This window comes from Prionailurus viverrinus, chromosome B1, assembly GCF_022837055.1.
Source record: "Prionailurus viverrinus isolate Anna chromosome B1, UM_Priviv_1.0, whole genome shotgun sequence".
Taxonomy (NCBI): Eukaryota; Metazoa; Chordata; class Mammalia; order Carnivora; family Felidae; genus Prionailurus; species Prionailurus viverrinus.
The window spans coordinates 193,009,600-193,026,688 of NC_062564.1; the positions used below are offsets into that span (position 1 = coordinate 193,009,600).

Here is a 17,089-nt window from a genome sequence, read left to right on the forward strand (position 1 = left end):
ACTTTAAAAAGTGTAATACTATTTGTCTTAATGTAGTATTTTCATTTATACTGATGGGTATAAAATTTGATACATAAAGGAAACTTGAAAACGTAATGCATTCCCACTCTGCTTTCTCAGCTATAAAATAGTGTTTTTGCTATAGCTTTATAAGTTCTAAGTAACTTGTTAATATTTGCTAGAATGATGACTGACAGAGAGAACCCCTTCTAGATGTGACTCTCAAAGAAAAAAAGACACACTTAAAAACAAAATGAAAAAGTGAACAATTTATGAATTTTCTAGGATTTTTTCCACTATGAGAATCTACTAGAGTGGAACCCCTAAAGTTGGGTGTTTATTTTATTTATTTATTTTTTAGTAATCTCTATTCCCAATGTGGGGCTCAAACTCACAACTGGAGATCAAGAGTCCTATGCTTTACTGACTGAAGCAGCCAGGTGCCCCTAAAGTTGGGCTTTTAAAATGGCTCTGCTGACCACTCACCACAGAGAACACTGCTTTTCTTTCTTTCTTTCTTTCTTTCTTTCTTTCTTTCTTAATAGCAATCTAGCTTATTTTAAAGTTTATTTATTTTTGAGAGAGAGAGATAAGCACGAGCAGGGGAGGGGCAGAGAGAGGGAGACACGGAATCCGAAGCAGGCTCCAGGCTCTGAGCTGTCAGCACAGAGCCCGACTCAGGGCTCGAACTCACGAACTGCGAGATCATGACCTGAGCCAAAGTCGGGTGCTTAACCCACTGAGCCACCCAGGTGCCCCAGAACACTGCTTTTCAAAACCAAAGTAAGGGGGCGCTGGGGTGGCTCAGTGGGTTAAGCAGCTGAATCTTGATCTCTGCTCACGTCACCATTTCACTGTTTGTGAGTTCAAGCCCCACATTGGGCTCTGGGCTGGCAGTGGGGAGCCTGCTTGGGATTCTCTTTCTCCCTTTCTCTGCCCCTCCCCGGCTGGTATGCGCTCTTGCACTTGAACTGGAGCCACGCTCTCTCTCTCTCAAAATAAATAAACTTAAAAAAAAAAAAAAACCCACAAAACAATACTTTGAATAATTTGCTCTGGAGACAGAAATTACCCTGACAATACAATTAATAAATAGTGGGTATAGAGCCAGCTGCCTCTCAACATGGGCTGTTCTACCTGGAAGAGCCCAGGGTGACCATCAGCAGGGACATCAGGGTTTCCTCACTGATTGGCTCCCCATTCCATTGAGCAGTACCAAGAAGGTCTGCTGGCCTCACATAATCTTCTCCTTTTCAGTAGAATGGACACGTTTTGGCCTATTCACTTCCTCATGCCTCCCACCCTTTCAAAATCTCCAGGGTTGAGAGACTTTCTACAAAAGAAAAAAAATGGGGGCACCTGGGGGGCTCAGTTGGTTGAGGGTCTGACTTTGGCTCAGGTCATGATCGGGGTGCCTGAGTTTGAGCCCCGTGTTGGGCTCTGTGCTGACAGCTCAGAGCCTGGAGCCTGCTTCGGATTCTGTGCCTCCCTGTCTCTTTCTACCCCTCCCCGGCTCATGCTCTGCCTGTCTCTCAAAAATAACTAAACATTAAAAAAAAAGTTTTAAAATAAAAAACAATAAAGAAAAAATGTATTACATCCTGTTTGTTCTTCCCCAAATGGCAAAAGAAAAATCGCTGTTGTTGCAAAGTTGTTTGTCATTGTTGCTTATTACTTATTCCAAAACAAAAAACAATGAAACAAATAATCACATGCTGTGTATAAATTTGTTTTATTTAGCTGAGAATTCAACCTATGACGATTACAGAAATGCATGTATATTCAAAATATCATTGAACTGGTGGTTGGAATCCTCCAAATGTTGAATTTTTAGTTTATACATGTAACATCTCCATCACACATTACCAAATAGCCCACATGAAGATGCTGAGCTTAGTGCCGGGGATATACTAGGTGCTCCTTTTATGATAAATCTGAACATATTTTATAGCATTAAAAATCATAACACGTTAGAGTGGGAAAGAAAATTAGAGATGATCTTATGCAAGCTGGTTATTTTCCAAATGAGAAAACTAGATTTCTAATTTCAAAACCAGTAATTAGAGTAAGTGCTTCTCAGGGTTTTGGTGGGGATGAAATGACATAATGCATGTGGAGTACTCAGCACAGAGCCCAGCAAATGCTCAGTAGGGATCCAATGGTGTTCACGTCAAGTGGAGACTCTTATTTGCTGACTGTTGACATTATGGTAGAAAATAAATTATAGGAGCAAAAGAGAGCATGAAACCTAATTTATTTGGCGAGAATTTTATGTGCGTCATGGTTACATAAGTTACTTATGAAACTCTACTCTTAGTTGAACAACCAAAACTAAAGGGAGGAGGAAGAGGAGGAGGTGGAGGAAGGGGAGGAGGAGGAGGGGGGAAGGGGAGAGGAGAGAGAGGAGGAGGAGAGAAGGGGAGGGGAAGACGTCTTTCCTATACAATAACTCATCTAAAATGGGCACAGTACCTTCTCTAAGTGGCTGTGTCCCTCTCCAGCACCAAATCCTGAGATCATGGTTCACCTTGAGATTCCCTGTGCCTTACTTAGTCTCCTGTCCCTCTCTGATTTTCAAAGATGTACTCCGAATATTATATAAGTATTTGAACTCCATGTAGGTGATGTAGGTGAGCACTCCACTTCCAGCAAAGATTTTCTAAATTATGATGCTAATCTACTAGTGTTGACTAATAATAATATACTATTTTGCTCATGTATTTTATATCTAAATATTTTTTTTTCAGGAATGTTGTTAGAACAAGAAATTCTGGATTTGAGTAGCATTGCTCTGGTAGGCAGAAAAATGTCCCCCAAAGATGTCCTGGATTAGCTGAGTGGGCCCAATGGAATCACAAGGATCCATATTATGAGAGGGAGGAATGAGGGTCAGAGTTCTCAGAATAATCACCTGTATGATGGAAGCAGAGGTTGGAGGGACAACATTGCTGGAAAGAGCCATGAGCCAAGGAATGCAGGCAGCCTCTAGCAGCTGGAAAAGAGAGAAAACAAACTCTCCCCTAGAGCTTCCAGAAGGAACACAGCCCTGCTGATGGAACGAAGCCCAGCTTTACTTATTACTCCAGTAAGACCCATTTTGGACTTCTGGCCTCCAGAACTCTTTGTTTTTCTTTTTAAAAATTTTATTAAAATTCTAGTTAGTTAACATGTAGTGTAATATTGTTTTCAGAAGTAGGATTCAGGGGCGCCTGGGTGGCTCAGTTGGTTGGGCCTCCGACTTTGGTTCAGGTCATGATCTCACAGTTCGTGGGTTCAAGCCCACGTCGGGCTCTATGCTGACAGATCAGAGCCTGGAGCCTGTTTCGGATTCTGTGTCTCCCTCTCTCTCTGCCCCTCCCCTGTTCACACTCTGTCTCTGTCTCAAGAATAAATAAACATTAAAAAAACATTAAAAAAAAAAAGTAGAATTCAGTGATTCATCAGTTACATAGAACACCCAGAGCTCAGCACAAGTGTTCTCCTTAGTACCCATCACACATTTAGCCCATCTTTCACCCACCTCCTTCCATCAACCCTCAGTTTGTTCTCTATTGTGAAGAGTCTCTTATGGTTTTTTCCCCCCTCTCTCTCCTTCCCCCCTTCCCATATGTTCATCTGTTTTGTTTCTTAAATTCCACATGTGAGTGAAATCATATGGTATTTGTATTTCTCTGCCTGACTTATTTCACTTAGTGTAATACTCTATGGTTTCATCCACATCATTGTAAATGGCAAAATTTCATTTTTTAAAAAATTTTTAAACATTTATTTATTTTCAAGAGCGAGCGAGCGAGCGAGAGAGCAAGCATGAGCGGGGGAAGAGCAGAGAGAGAGAGAGAAAGAGAGGGAGACACAAAATCTGAAGCAGGCTCCAAGTTCTGAGCTATCAGCACAGAGCCAGATGAGGGGCTTGAACTCATGAACTGAGCCAAAGTTGGACGCTTAGCCGGCTGAGCCACCCAGGCACCCAAGATTTCATTCTTTTTGATGGTTGAGTAATATTCCATTCCAATCTACATTCCATTCCAATCTATATTCCATATATTTATATGTATAATATATATTCCATATATAATCTATATTCCATATATTATATATATTCCATATATTATATATATATATGTGTTCCATTCCAATATATATTCCATATATTATATATAGTCCATTCATCAGTCAATGGACATTAGGCCCTTTCCATAGTTTGGCTATTGTTGATAGTGCTGATTCAAAACTCTTAAGATAATAAATTTGTATTGTTTTCAACCACCAAGTTTGTGACAATTTGCTTCAGCAGCAATGGAGACTAATACAATTGTCATTTTGGATTATGTAGGAAACTTCTGTTAAAGTTTAGTTCTCATTGATCATCAACTGTCGTGCAGTGACCTTATGATTTAGAGAATGGTTTATTTTTTTCAGTGGAAGAGCTAGCACTTTCATTACATGCTTTGGAAGTATGAAGACTTGTTTAATTCAGTTTTCGGAGAGTTTCACATTTTTCTGGAATGAGAGAGAAGTATATTTGTAACATAACTCCACTCTGATTTGACATGGAAGGGTTCTTGCTATCCAAAAGTCTTTGTTTAATTTTATGCTTTTTTGGTATATTTCCATTAATGAAAATCATGTGTTATGGCCTGAGCACGTCCCCCCCAAATCCATCCATGTGTTGAAATCCTAACCCCCGATGTGACATATTTAAGGGGTGGGGTGTTTGGCAGGTTCAGGTCGTGAGGGTGGAGCCCTGATGAATGGGATTTGTGCCTTTATAGGAGGAGAGAGGAGATCTTGCCCTAGCTTTGTCTCTGCATAAGGCTACAATGAGAAGCTGGCCATCTGCAGACCAGGACCCAGGTTCTCACCAGCCAGCAGGGTTGCCAGGCCCTTGATTGTTCTTCCAGCCTCCAGTACTGTGAGAAATAAATTTCTTTGTTGTTGTTGTTGTTTATTTATTTTTGAGAGAGAGAGAGAGAGAGAGAGAGAGAACACGAGTGGGGGAAGGGCAGAGAGAGAAGGGGCAGAGGATCCAAAGTGGGCTCTGCTCTGACAGCAGTGACCCCAACATGGGGCTTGAACCCACAAACCATGAGATCATGACCTGAGCTCAAGTTGAACACTTAACTGACTGAGCCACCCAGGCACCCTGAGAAATAAATTTTTGTTGTTTAAGCCAGTTTACAGTAATTTGTTATTGCAGGCCAAAAGGACTGAGACATCAGCTATCACCCATACGTCCCAGAGTGGACATAAAGTGGGACTTCATTTCACTGATCATGAATTACTTCTCTGAAATTAGCTAAGTTTCACTAGCTTTGATCCCCCCACCCCCCAGTTAGCGTCAGTAATAATATACCAATGTATGCATATGATAGCTACCTTTAAAGGACATATGAAAATTAATCATTATTGTCACACTCTAACCAATATCATAGAATAGTGTTATGATTAACAGTTTGACTTTACGTGGACTGCTAGGCTATAAGGCATGGGGCACTGTGACCCCATCAGACACTTTGGTGAGCATTGGGAAAATACACCCCCTCTGACTGGAAACATTCCTGAGGGTGCAGGCCATGACAAGCCAAGGGAGCATGGGCTAGACTTGAAGAGTTACCTCTTGGACAGGATGTAATCTGCACAGCCACCTGTAGAAACCCTGGGAAGGAGACTTAGAAGTCTATCATTCAGAAAGGCAGTTGTGGTGCAGTGAAAAACGGTGGCCTTGATGTTACATAGTTGGAGGTTGAGTCTTTTCTCCGTTATTTACTAATAGTGTGGCCTGAGCAAGTGACTTCAGTTCTTCGAACCTAAAACCGCTCATCCGTAAAATAAAAACAATGATATTTATTTTGAATAATTGTGGTCAGAATGAGGGACACAGCTCGGAAAGTGCCTGGCCCACAGTAGATGGTGGTCATTATCATGCATTGTAACTTCCTCATTTTGTAATCAAGGAAATGGAGACCTCGAAAGGGCTGGGCCTCACCTGAGGCAAATTACCACCTTTCCTCCCTGTTGGACCTTCTGTTGGCAGCAGGGAACCAGTCAAGTGCGAAGTGTGGTTGGGGGAAATACGAGCTAATGAATCACCTTAGTTACTTCATAAGAGGGAATGAATGGAAAGGTGTCCCCAGGGCCTCATGGGACAGGATGCTGTGTTGACACCAGGTGGGGCTCCTAGACTGCACGTGGGTGACTGCAGCAGAGCCTGGCTGTAGACAGGTGACAGCTTGGACAGCAGATGGCGGACTTGGTTGCCACTCAAGGTCTGCAGCCAGTAGGATCCAAGATGAGGGCAAGTCTTCCAGGGAGTGACCAGGTTCTGGCCAGTTGACAGAACATTTCAAAAATTACTCCTGCCTGAGACAGCCCTGGGATGACTAGCAGGTAAGCAGCAGCCGGGGGACAGGACTCCAAAGAGCCCAGCCAGTGTACCACCACCAACCAGGAGGACAGGGGATACTTTCAGGGAGTAAGTGTGTGCATGATCTGCTTTCCCATAACTCTAGAATCATCTTCTCTCCCATAACCCTAGTACCACCTGCAAAAGAGAAGTTACCTGAAGAACTAGCCGTTTTATCCCAGAAAGCTTCACATTACCTGAATGATGGTATAAATGATAAGGTTGGGTTAAATTTAAACTGGACTGGGCATTTATTATTATTTTCTCCTTACTCAGGAAAAGATCAGATTAACTATAGTCAAAATAAAGGGGCTACATTTTCTCTATAGGTTTGAGTGATCATGTGAGCAAACTGTGTGACCCAGATAATCCTTCCCATTCTTTCCTCCAACAAAACTGGCTAAATTCCATACAGGAATCTCTTTGGCAATAACCCTGAGAGATGCCTTTCAGACCGAACCTGATTATCTCTGGTAACATCATGGCTGCTACATGATGGGTCACGGTTTGAAGCTTTTAAGGTGTTACAGATGCTTTTGAAACCCAAAAAGCTCTGGACCCTGTCACCGGGAAAATTCACAAACGCCTGCACTTTGCCTCCTTGGAACACATCCATCTTGGTCAAGAGTACCATCTTAATAAGGGAATTCCACTACTAGAGGCAAAACTCAATTTCCCCTGCCCCTGTGTGGCAGTCTGCACATACCTGAGCAGTGATCAGGTTGAGGGCTGTGGCCAGGCTACCGATGTTATAAGCGGTCTCCGTGTGAATCACCCCCAGGCGCTCAGAGAATGAAATCTCTGGGGAGCAGACAGGGATGTTTGTCTGTTCCCTGCTCCACTCCCAACCCCTAGATCAGTTTCAATACTCACTGAATGAATAAATGTACCAAGAGTCTCACATATTTATCGTAAAATAAATTGTTGCCACTCTTGTGTGATTTTTTTTTTCTCAACTGTCTGCAGGACTTTATGATAAACTTGAGAGGACATTGACATTTCCACTTGTTTTCAAGACAGCACTGCAGTCTGTCACTATCTTTTGGATCCGTCTCCCATCACGCTGTTAGCTATCCCTTCCAGCCATGTGCCATCTGCATATTTGATGAGCAATGTCAGTCTGTTAAACAGTACTGCAGCCCTGTGTGGGACGGGGAGAGAGGGCTGGAAGGGGCGGAGGGGCCCAGCAGGGAATCACAAGCAATTAGAACAGAAAAGATGCCATGGAAAGCTCCTGAAGCTCAGCATTTAAGCAAAGGTAGAGCAAGTCCAAATCGGGTGTCATGTTAGATGGAGCTAATTTAGGGGATTAGATGACTTTTACTTGGCATGAAGACAGCAGACCTGAGAAAGGATTCACCCCAGCTGGCACTGTGGGAAGATGAACAGACGAGTTTTGTACCTGTATGAGGAAGGGTTGTCCAGGCAAATAGGACCAGTTGGATGTGTGTGTGTGTGTGTGTGTGTGTGTGTGCATGCAGAGACAGACAGGCAGAGAGAAAGATAATTTTTTTAGAATTGGCTCACATGATTGTGGACACTGGCAAGTCCAAAATCTGCAGGGTGGGCTGGCAGGCTGGAGACCCCGGGGAAGAGTTGCAGCAGCAAGCTGCTGACAGAATTCCCAATCCATTGAGGGAGATCAGTCTTTCCTAAAGCTTTCAACTGATTGAATGAGGCCCACCCACATGATGGAGGGCAACCTCTTCTACTCAAAGTCTACTGGTTGAAATGTTAATCTCATTCAAAAAATACCTTCACAAAAACATCTAGAATAGCATTTGACCAAATATCTGGGTATGGTGGCCTAGCCAAGTTGGCACATGTAATTAACCACCACAGGACCACTTAAGGGAAATCCAACACAAAGCAGCAGGGTTGATCTAACTGGTGAGTTAGAACAACATTCTGATACCGTTGCATATTCACATGCTTCCAAGCCCTCTTTGTAATTTCATACCTTGTGCCTCCGCCTCGTTACTGACTCATCCTGAAATGCCCTTCTCCAGACCTGCTTCCTTCACCACTGGAAAAAGTCTACTCATCTTTCGAAGTTCAGATCAAATGTCAACTCTGTGATACTTTCTTTAATACCACATCGCATCTGGAAGAGTTAATCCCTTCCTCAGTCTTTTATGCATTTACCGTCACAGTGTTTATCACATTGCATTCCAATTGCTTGAACCTCAAACAACAGATTAGCAAAGTGGTTACAAGTATAAACTCTGGTTGTAGACTTCTTCAACTGAATTCTTGACGTCAGCAAGTTACTCAATGTCTGTGCACTTTAGTTTCTTCATCTATGAAATGGAAATAAAGTAGTACCAATGATCTGAATTTATAGTGAGGACCTAATATCTGTAGAACTCTTAGGACAGTGTCCAGCGTGTAGTAACTGGTAAAAAAAGGTAAGTTACTTTCATTCTGAGTGTTATTGTTGCCATCTGATTCCTGTGTCCTGTGGAAAGTTTAGATGTTTCTGGCGGACAGACAGGGATATTACCATATGCCTGTTTACATCCCCCGTAACATTGTGTGGAATAGAGGGGTCTGAAGGCATTTGGTGGAATGTTCAGTACCTTGTGTTTGTAGAGTGCTCTGATTGTAGATACATATATTGATTCACAGGTTGGCAACATTACTGCCCCTTTAAACCTCATTACAACCTTGTGAGGTCCTTACCACCCCCACTTTACAGAGGTGGAAACTGAGAAGCAGACATTAAGTGAGTCGTCTGTGTCCACACAGCTGGCAAGAAGCAGACTCTCTAACTCCAAGGTCAGTGAGAGGGAAAGGCAGGGATGCCAGGGGTTGGGGAAACCTTTCTGTTCTGGTCCAGGCACCGTTCTTTCTCTTTCCATTTCCTTCTTCTTAGGAGCACAGGTGTTCTGGACTGCAAAGCCAGCACAAAAAAATGAGGTCCCCGTTCACACTGCAGAACTGACTCAGGCTCGGGTGTGAGCAGGAGAGGGTGATCAGTACAGGATATCCTCAGCCGTGACCGTGGCCTCTTCGATTTTGGTCTTAATCTCGGGGAGCGGAATTTGACTGATCGCCACCACTACCAAATTTGCTGCATGGGCCGAGGCACTGGCCACACAGATCCAGAAGGACTCTTCGTACTGTTCTTCCACCACCACGAAGCGGAAGAGCTTCTCCTGGAAGTTGGCAATGCGCTCGGTCAGGTCGTGAAACTTCACGGAGGCCATGAAGCTGGCGATGGCCAAGGCCACGACTCCGCCTGAAAGCCAACACGTCACCCTCATACACCTGTGATGGTGGTATGTGAGGTGGCATTTCTGTGGCACAGGTGACAAGCTTGCTTTGGGTTGAAAAAATTCTTAGGATTTTGTTTTTTTCTTAAGTAAACTCTATGCCCCCCAAGGTGGGGCTCGGACTCAACCCCAAGGTGAAGACCTGTAAACATGGGTGTGATAATGCTGCCTCCTAAGGAAGCTGTGGGGTTTAAATGAAAAGAGGCCTGTAAAATCCCAGGTGCCTCCTCTGCTGTCATTTAGAAGGGCCCCTCCCACTCTTGCCGCGGTAGCCCCACCTCCCCACCGCCTCCCACAATGCCTTCCCTTCCACCTTCCACCCCCACCTCTCTGTCTTCTCTTTTCTCCTCTTACCCCAACCTCTCTTTTTTGCTTTAAGTCCTCAGCCACTCATGCGTGCCACCAATTCGGCTCTTTACTGTTACAGAGATCCTTCAACTTTCAGTAAAGAGGACATTCGTGTCCATGAATGAAAGGTCATAGACCAGGGAAGCAAAGGCTGAGGCAGGCATTTTAATTCCTTCATGCCTCCACCCATCTACTTGGAATTCAAGTGCCACCACCTGGTGGTGGCAGTGGCCTTGAATTTCTCTCCCTGGGGGCCTTCCTTACCTGCGAGGACGTTCCATAGGCAGATGCCCCCGGGGCCGTTGACTGCCCTGTATGGAACCTGGATCATGTTGAGAATGGCAAATCCCATGCTGACCAGAGCCAGGGCCAAGGCCAAGAAGAGGAGCAGCAGAATGGTCACGTGGAGGCCTGCATTGAGTTCCTTCACCAGGTGTGGGAAGACTGGGGAGAAAAGACACGTTAGAGCTCGGTTGGAGCTCATAAAGTCCAGGCTTGCTTACCACTGAGGCTGTAATAGAGGGGAGTGAGGGCCAGGCAACATGTACTGGGTTTTCAAAAAGCAGGAGAGTTCCGGAGATAATTCACGGAGCCCGACTGGCCACTTGTCAGTTGACTAACAGTCCTCTCTTCCTTGCACTGGATGCAGAATCAAAATGTGCTCCAGCTGGCACTGCCAGCTCTAAGCCCCGGGATCGGGGTAAGCTGACGTACATAAGCCCCACACGGTGCCTCTTTAGCAAAGGTGGTTGGCGAGAGAGTCAGCCAAGGAGGGCCAATTGAAAAGCTTTAACCTGGGTCAGAGAGTTGCCTTCATTAAATCAGAGCGGTAGAAGAGATTTCACATACATCTGTGAAGAGTATAGAAGGGCTTCCAGAGGGAAGCCTAGACCTGGCACCCAAAGATCTGGGTTCAAATGCCAGTTTTGCTCATTTGCCACAAGTATAAAATAGGATCCTCTAAGCCACTCCCCTACCCATCTTACCAGGTCGTTGAGTGGATTGACTGGAGTGCATAGGAATAATAATAGCACTTAATAAGCACTAATAGGAAGCCAGGAGCATCATCTTGGATCCCGCAGCAAGGTGGGCATTTTTCCCATGTATGATGGACACTAATTCTCATATTGCACAGAATATATGCTGTGATGAATAATATTCTATCAGAATATTAATTTCCCATATTAATGTGGCAGGATAATTTAGTCAGATATTAATTTGTATCTGATTTCTCTCTACTGGCCACTACACAGTGGCTGTGGAGATGAAATGATACGATATGACAGATACTGACTGGGAAAGAGTGAGCTCTCAAAATGGTGGCTGTGGCTGTGGCTGTTATTACTGTTACTCTCTGACTTGGGGAAAGCCCTCAGAGCCTCAGTTTTCTCATCAGTCCAGTGGGGTAGCAAAAGCTGTGTATGAACTGAGGGTAATCAATGTTTACTGGACACAGTCATGTAAAGAGCTGAACCCTTTACATGGTTATCTCATTCAGTGCTTGTGACAAGGATATAAGGTGAATTTTATTAAACCTGTTTCCCCACATGCTTGAACCTTAGGTCCCTTCTTTTTGGGCAAGGTGACTCTGAATTCTATATAGGATTATAGACCTAGATACTATATGACATATGCAGTTTAGATCGCTGTTTTCAGTAGTTACACATGAAGAATGAAAAGTGACAGAAGTTAGAGTGCCTGGACATACCCCTTCCTCTGAAGCTACTGCAGGGTTTCCACTGAGCACCTGCTGGTTAAATTGGGGTCCACTTTGTGAGCTCGAACTCACTGCTTCATCATTTGATGTCATGACCTGCCCCTCCTTGTCCCCCCTTGGGAACCAGGACTCAAAGCTTTCCTGGTTCCACTCACCCACCCCCAGCCCCTTTCCCCTCTGGTCCTTTGCTGGCTCACCAGACTTCCTATATTCACAAGAGGTTGGTGTCTCCCAAGCTTGAGAACTAGAATTGTCCTTCTCCCTTTAAAGTCCTTTCCACTGAGAAGTTTCTAGACACTGCACATTTACATCCTAGTTCCAATCTAACTTTCTTTCCAGTTCCGTATTTGCATTTGTAGTTATCTCCATGCGGTTATCTTGCCAACATCAGAAACTTTACCCAGAGCTTCTTTCCAAGGGATTTTTCTTGGCAAGGCTTCTCTTTAACCTTTGCTTCTCTCCCTTCTTAGTGTCCCTTAGGGTTTTTTTTTTTCTTTCCTTTTCTTTTTTAACTTTCAGCCCTTCCTGAGAGAACACTTTGTGATCAGTGCAAAGTCTGTCCCTGACCAGCGGCAGGTGCAAGGCCAGCCCACACAGGAGGAGCCCGCCCCAGCTCCAGGGGAGTCACATTCAAGTGCTGGGAATGGGAGTTTTATACCCTCCCCTGGGACACCCCCACGGCAGCTGGGAACAAAACTTTCTTGAATATTGTCCTACTCAGAGGTGACATTAAAATGTCCTTTATGATCCTCACACAGTTCTGCTGTTTCAGAAATGAACCCTGGGGGCTGTCTCCTCTCCGCCTGGGAAGGAAGAGGAGGAGGAAAGGAACATTTACTGAGTTTCTCCAGAGGGCAAACAGAATGTGCTCATCTGCTTGGGTAGCTTATGTTTCTGTGAGCTGGGATGGCAGGGGTTTACTTGGTGCTGCCGTGGAAGGGCTCAGTCTGTCTGTTCTCCTTGGGTCCCCTTCTCTCGCAAAGCTGGCCTCTGCTCTAGCTGCTTCTCCAGAAACAGTGTTTGTGCTTCAGGGATTCCTAAATTATACCAGGCCCACCGTCTGCCACCTCAAACCCTCTGTGGCGGGTTGAATTGTGCCCTTCCTGCCATCCCTTCCCCCAAAAGATGGGTTGAAGTCTTCAGCCCCAGAACTCCAGAATATGACCTTATTTGGAAATAGGGTCTCTCCAGAGCTAATCAAGAGGAGGTTGTTAAGATGGGCCCTAATCCAATGTGACTGGTGTCCTTATAAAAGGGGAAATTTGGACACAGAAACATGCAAAGGGAAGACCATGCGAAGAGACACAGGGAAGATGCTGCAAGCCAAGGAATACCCGGGGCTACCAGGAGCTGGAAGAGGCAAGAAGGGGTCTGCCTATAGGGTTCAGAGGGAGCATGGCTCTGTTGACAAGCTGATTTCTGAGTTCCAGCCTCCAGAACCATGGGAATACATTTCTATTGTTTAAGTCACCCAGTTTGTGATAGTACTTTGTTATGGCAGCTCTAGGGAACTAATACACCCACCATTTGTTGGGGTAACCACTCAGTCATTTCTAATGGGATCTATCCACCCTGGCTCCTCCCACCCTTGAGAACTTCCCATTCTTCCACCACCTCCCCGTAACCCTTTGCCGAATTCCAGGAGAACAGTAAGGACTGCTAGGGTGATGCCCTGCTTTGGGAAAGTTGCCAGTCACAAATTCCAGAAGGAGCAGCATATGGTGGAAAGTAGGAAACTTTGGGGTCAGGCATACCTGGGTTGGGGTCAGCTCCAGCATTAGGGGCCCTGTGACCTTCAGCAAGTTGCTTAACCTCTGAGTCTTAGTTTCCTTCTAACTAGCAGGGTTGTGGAGGATTGGTGTAGCACAGGTCACAAGTTTGGTGTCTTGCACGTGAACATTAGTACAAATGAATTTAAAAGTACTTATTGTTATTCATTCAGCCAATGCTTTTGAGTGCCAGTGTTTTGAGGCACTCTTCTGGGAACTTGGGATCATGGATGAAAAAACCACAATCTTTGCCCTTGTGGTATTACATACCAAAGGGGTGGAGGCAGATAATAAATAATAAACATAATAGATAAATTATCTAGTAGATAAGAAAGCAGTTGCCATGGTCACATGACACATCCGATATATAATTATATATTTTTACTACATTCCCTAAGCAATCTCTTACTCATTAAAGTCTTTGGAACTGTGCTGCTTTTGATGGTCCCTCCCTAATTCAAGATTTGGAACTTCTTTTGTGAGATTTGTTAATTTCAATTACCTACAACTATTAAAAAGTGTGCCATTCCTCCCTCAAAACGTGTGTGTGTGTGTGTGTGTGTGTGTGTGTGTGTGTGTGTGTGGTTTTGTAAGAATCTCAAACTTCAGAAAATTGCAAGAATCGTACAAGGTATTTTTTTTTCTCCTGAACCATTTAAAGGTAAATTGTCCCTGCATCCCTCAGTACTTTAGGGTCTATTTCATTCAAGAAGAGATTCTCTTACAGAACCACAGCACTAAAATCACTGAGTTCACTGGTACAGGCCTGCCATTTAATCCTGATGCCCCATTCAAATTCTACCAATTGTCTCACCAATTGATGTCTTTAACAGCAAAAGACCTAATTCAGAATCACCTGCTGTGTATAGCTGCCATGGTCTCCTTTTTTTTTTTTAACGTTTATTTTTGAGACAGAGAGAGACAGAGCATGAACGGGGGAGGGTCAGAGAGAGGGAGACACAGAATCTGAAACAGGCTCCAGGCTCTGAGCTGTCAGCACAGAGCCCGACGCGGGGCTCGAACTCGAGGACGGCGAGATCATGACCCGAGCCGAAGTCGGCCGCTTAACCGACTGAGCCACCCAGACGCCCCTCCATGGTCTCCTTTTAACATGTCCTTTATTTTCATTTTTGCTTTTTTATTATAAAATATATTTTTAAAATTTTTAATGTTTGTTTATTTTTGAGAGAGAGACAGAAAGAGTGGGGAGCAGGGGAGGGGAAGACAGAGAGGGAGACACAGAATCTGAAGCAGGCTCCAGGCTCCAAGCTGTCAGCACAGAGCCCAAGATGGGGCTTGAACTCACAGACCCACAAGATCATGACCTGAGCCAAAGTTGGATGCTTAACTGAGCCACCCAGGCTCCCCTATTCCTCTACGTGTATGTGTTTTCAGTTTTTTGTGTAATGTTTTTAATAAAGCTATTTTTACAATATCCCTGGTCCAATTCCATTGCTGGGTAAATAGAAATATTCCCAGAGATTTTTTTCCTGGATATCCATAACAAATATGTATTTCCTTCATGTATATAAGTAATGCCAATTCATATCATTGTGTTTATCAATGGCTTCAGTTTCGTGTCTTTACACATTTAATAAGATACTTACCCTGGGCAGGATTCTAAAAACTACAATGCTGAAATACCGAAATCAAATGAGTAAAATTCCTTATCTCCTTGCATTGCATTATATTGATTAATTATTGTTGTGTAGGACACTGTTCTTGTGAGCTATCTAATGGATTCTAAAGGCTTACAGAATATTGTCTTTTTCTGCTTTGTTTTTCAATTCCCAGAAGACCCTTCATAAGCTGGGCTTGGATTCCTGCTCTATTTACATCCAGAGCAGCTGTGACGTGAGACTGGATGCCAGCGGAGGACTGTGCCTGCTCATGTTCACGGAGAGCCTCCAGTGCCTTGCCCCAGGTCTCCCCTCCAGTGAGTGCCCAACTTGGGCTTTCAACCCAATAGTCTGATTCCAGAGCCCAGGCACACAGACATTTGCCCGTTCTCAGATAAGGGAGCTTTTATATAAACAGAAGTGGGAACGTGCGTGCTGGGCTGTCTGAGAACACCCAGGTCATGTGGCAAGGGTCTGAAGTCTGGCTCCGCTATTTCCTGGCTGAGGGACCTCAGGCAAGTTATATCACCCCTCCAAGTCTCAGTGTAGTCCTCTGCAAAATGGGAACATTAAGAATTCCTTCTTTATAAATGTGTTATAAGGCTTAAAAGAGAGAAGCCATGTAAAGCATTTAGCAGAATGGCTGACACATGTAAGTGCTCAATATGTTAATAGTTATTCCTAATAGAGGTCAGTTACAGAAGTATAGAAATCCCTATTTTTAATGTTTCTATAAGTCTCTGCAGAGAGAAAAAAGGTCTCTTCTTGGTGCTGAACAGGAACCCTTTGGTTACTGTGGACTTTGTCATTATGCCTTAGGTTGAGGCAGAAGTCAAATTTCACAGTTAGACATAGGCACCCTTACAAAGTAAAACAAAATGAGTCTTCTAAAGCAGCTTGCGTGCCCCCCAACATACTCACTCGTGAATTGGGACTGGCGGCCCCCGAGCCCGCACTGTCGTACTTTACATCCTCGGAAGAGCCCGTAGTAAATATCCCCAATGAACTTGATGAGCTCTGGATCCGTGGCATTGACCAGGTCCACTCCAGTCTGACAAAGAATTTTCCCACTCAGCCAGTGGGGCACTGCCAGGGCCACAATGATCAGGATAAAGGAGGAGAAGCTGAGTAAAGACGCCAGCCCATACCACGCCTTTTTGAACCATCCAGGCATTCTAGGGGACGCAGGTCAGCCCACAGGTGTCCAAGCAGTGGCGGGGGTCGCTGACATTTTCTGGACACTCTGCAATCCCCTGCTCCAACGTCAGCTCTTCCAAACACATCATTTCAGAATTTCAAGCGCATCTCCTGGTCCTCCCTCAGTGCCTGCCTCCACAGCCCGTGTTTACTACAACCACATCCGGAAGTCTCTACAGAGGTCGCCTTCACCGGACTCTCGAGTGTAGAGGAGTGTGTTACTGAAGGGAGTAACCCTATATCTCCCACTAGACTAATGTTTCAGCAGAAGGTTTAATTGTTCCCCAGTTCAGGTATTTAAATAACCCTGGTGCGGACCTCTTAACGGCCAGGAAATTAACAGCAGGCAAAACTAGGTAGGTCTGACTATAAAGAGACACTAACTATTCTCAAAAAATGCATACAGTAGAAGGAAAACAAACATGTAACGATTAGCACTTGAATACTGCCAACGACGCATGGTGTCGAATGTCCGTCTCTTTGCTGCTCGCCTGGGCATGTCTTTCTCTAAAATGTCACTGCTGTCAGAATCTCCAGAACTGTTATTAATACCACGGTATGACCTCTGTTCTCAAGGCTTTTAACTGAAATGTGTATACAAGGCTTTATGATTCTTGGATTTACCACGGGGTGAATCTGCCATGGGTAAAACTGCAGGAGTGTGTGTGTGGCTGCTGGGGAGCCTGGACCCCAACACTCACAGTCCTCTCCCCACCTCCACCCTTGTGGAGAAGCATTTTCCTAATGTGTTAGCGAATGAT

The 17,089-nt window shown here is 44.5% G+C and overlaps 1 protein-coding gene across 1 annotated transcript; it reads right to left on the minus strand.

The window, feature by feature from the left end:
• Positions 1-9,284: 9,284 nt before the first annotated feature.
• On the minus strand, positions 9,285-16,305 carry CLRN2 (clarin 2). Its single transcript, XM_047857238.1, has 3 exons — positions 16,053-16,305; positions 10,291-10,470; positions 9,285-9,644 (listed from the first exon to the last, which is right to left on the minus strand). Exons 1-3 carry the CDS (start codon positions 16,303-16,305, stop codon positions 9,379-9,381), a joined length of 699 nt encoding a protein of 232 aa, XP_047713194.1. The 3' UTR covers positions 9,285-9,378.
• Positions 16,306-17,089: the final 784 nt, after the last annotated feature.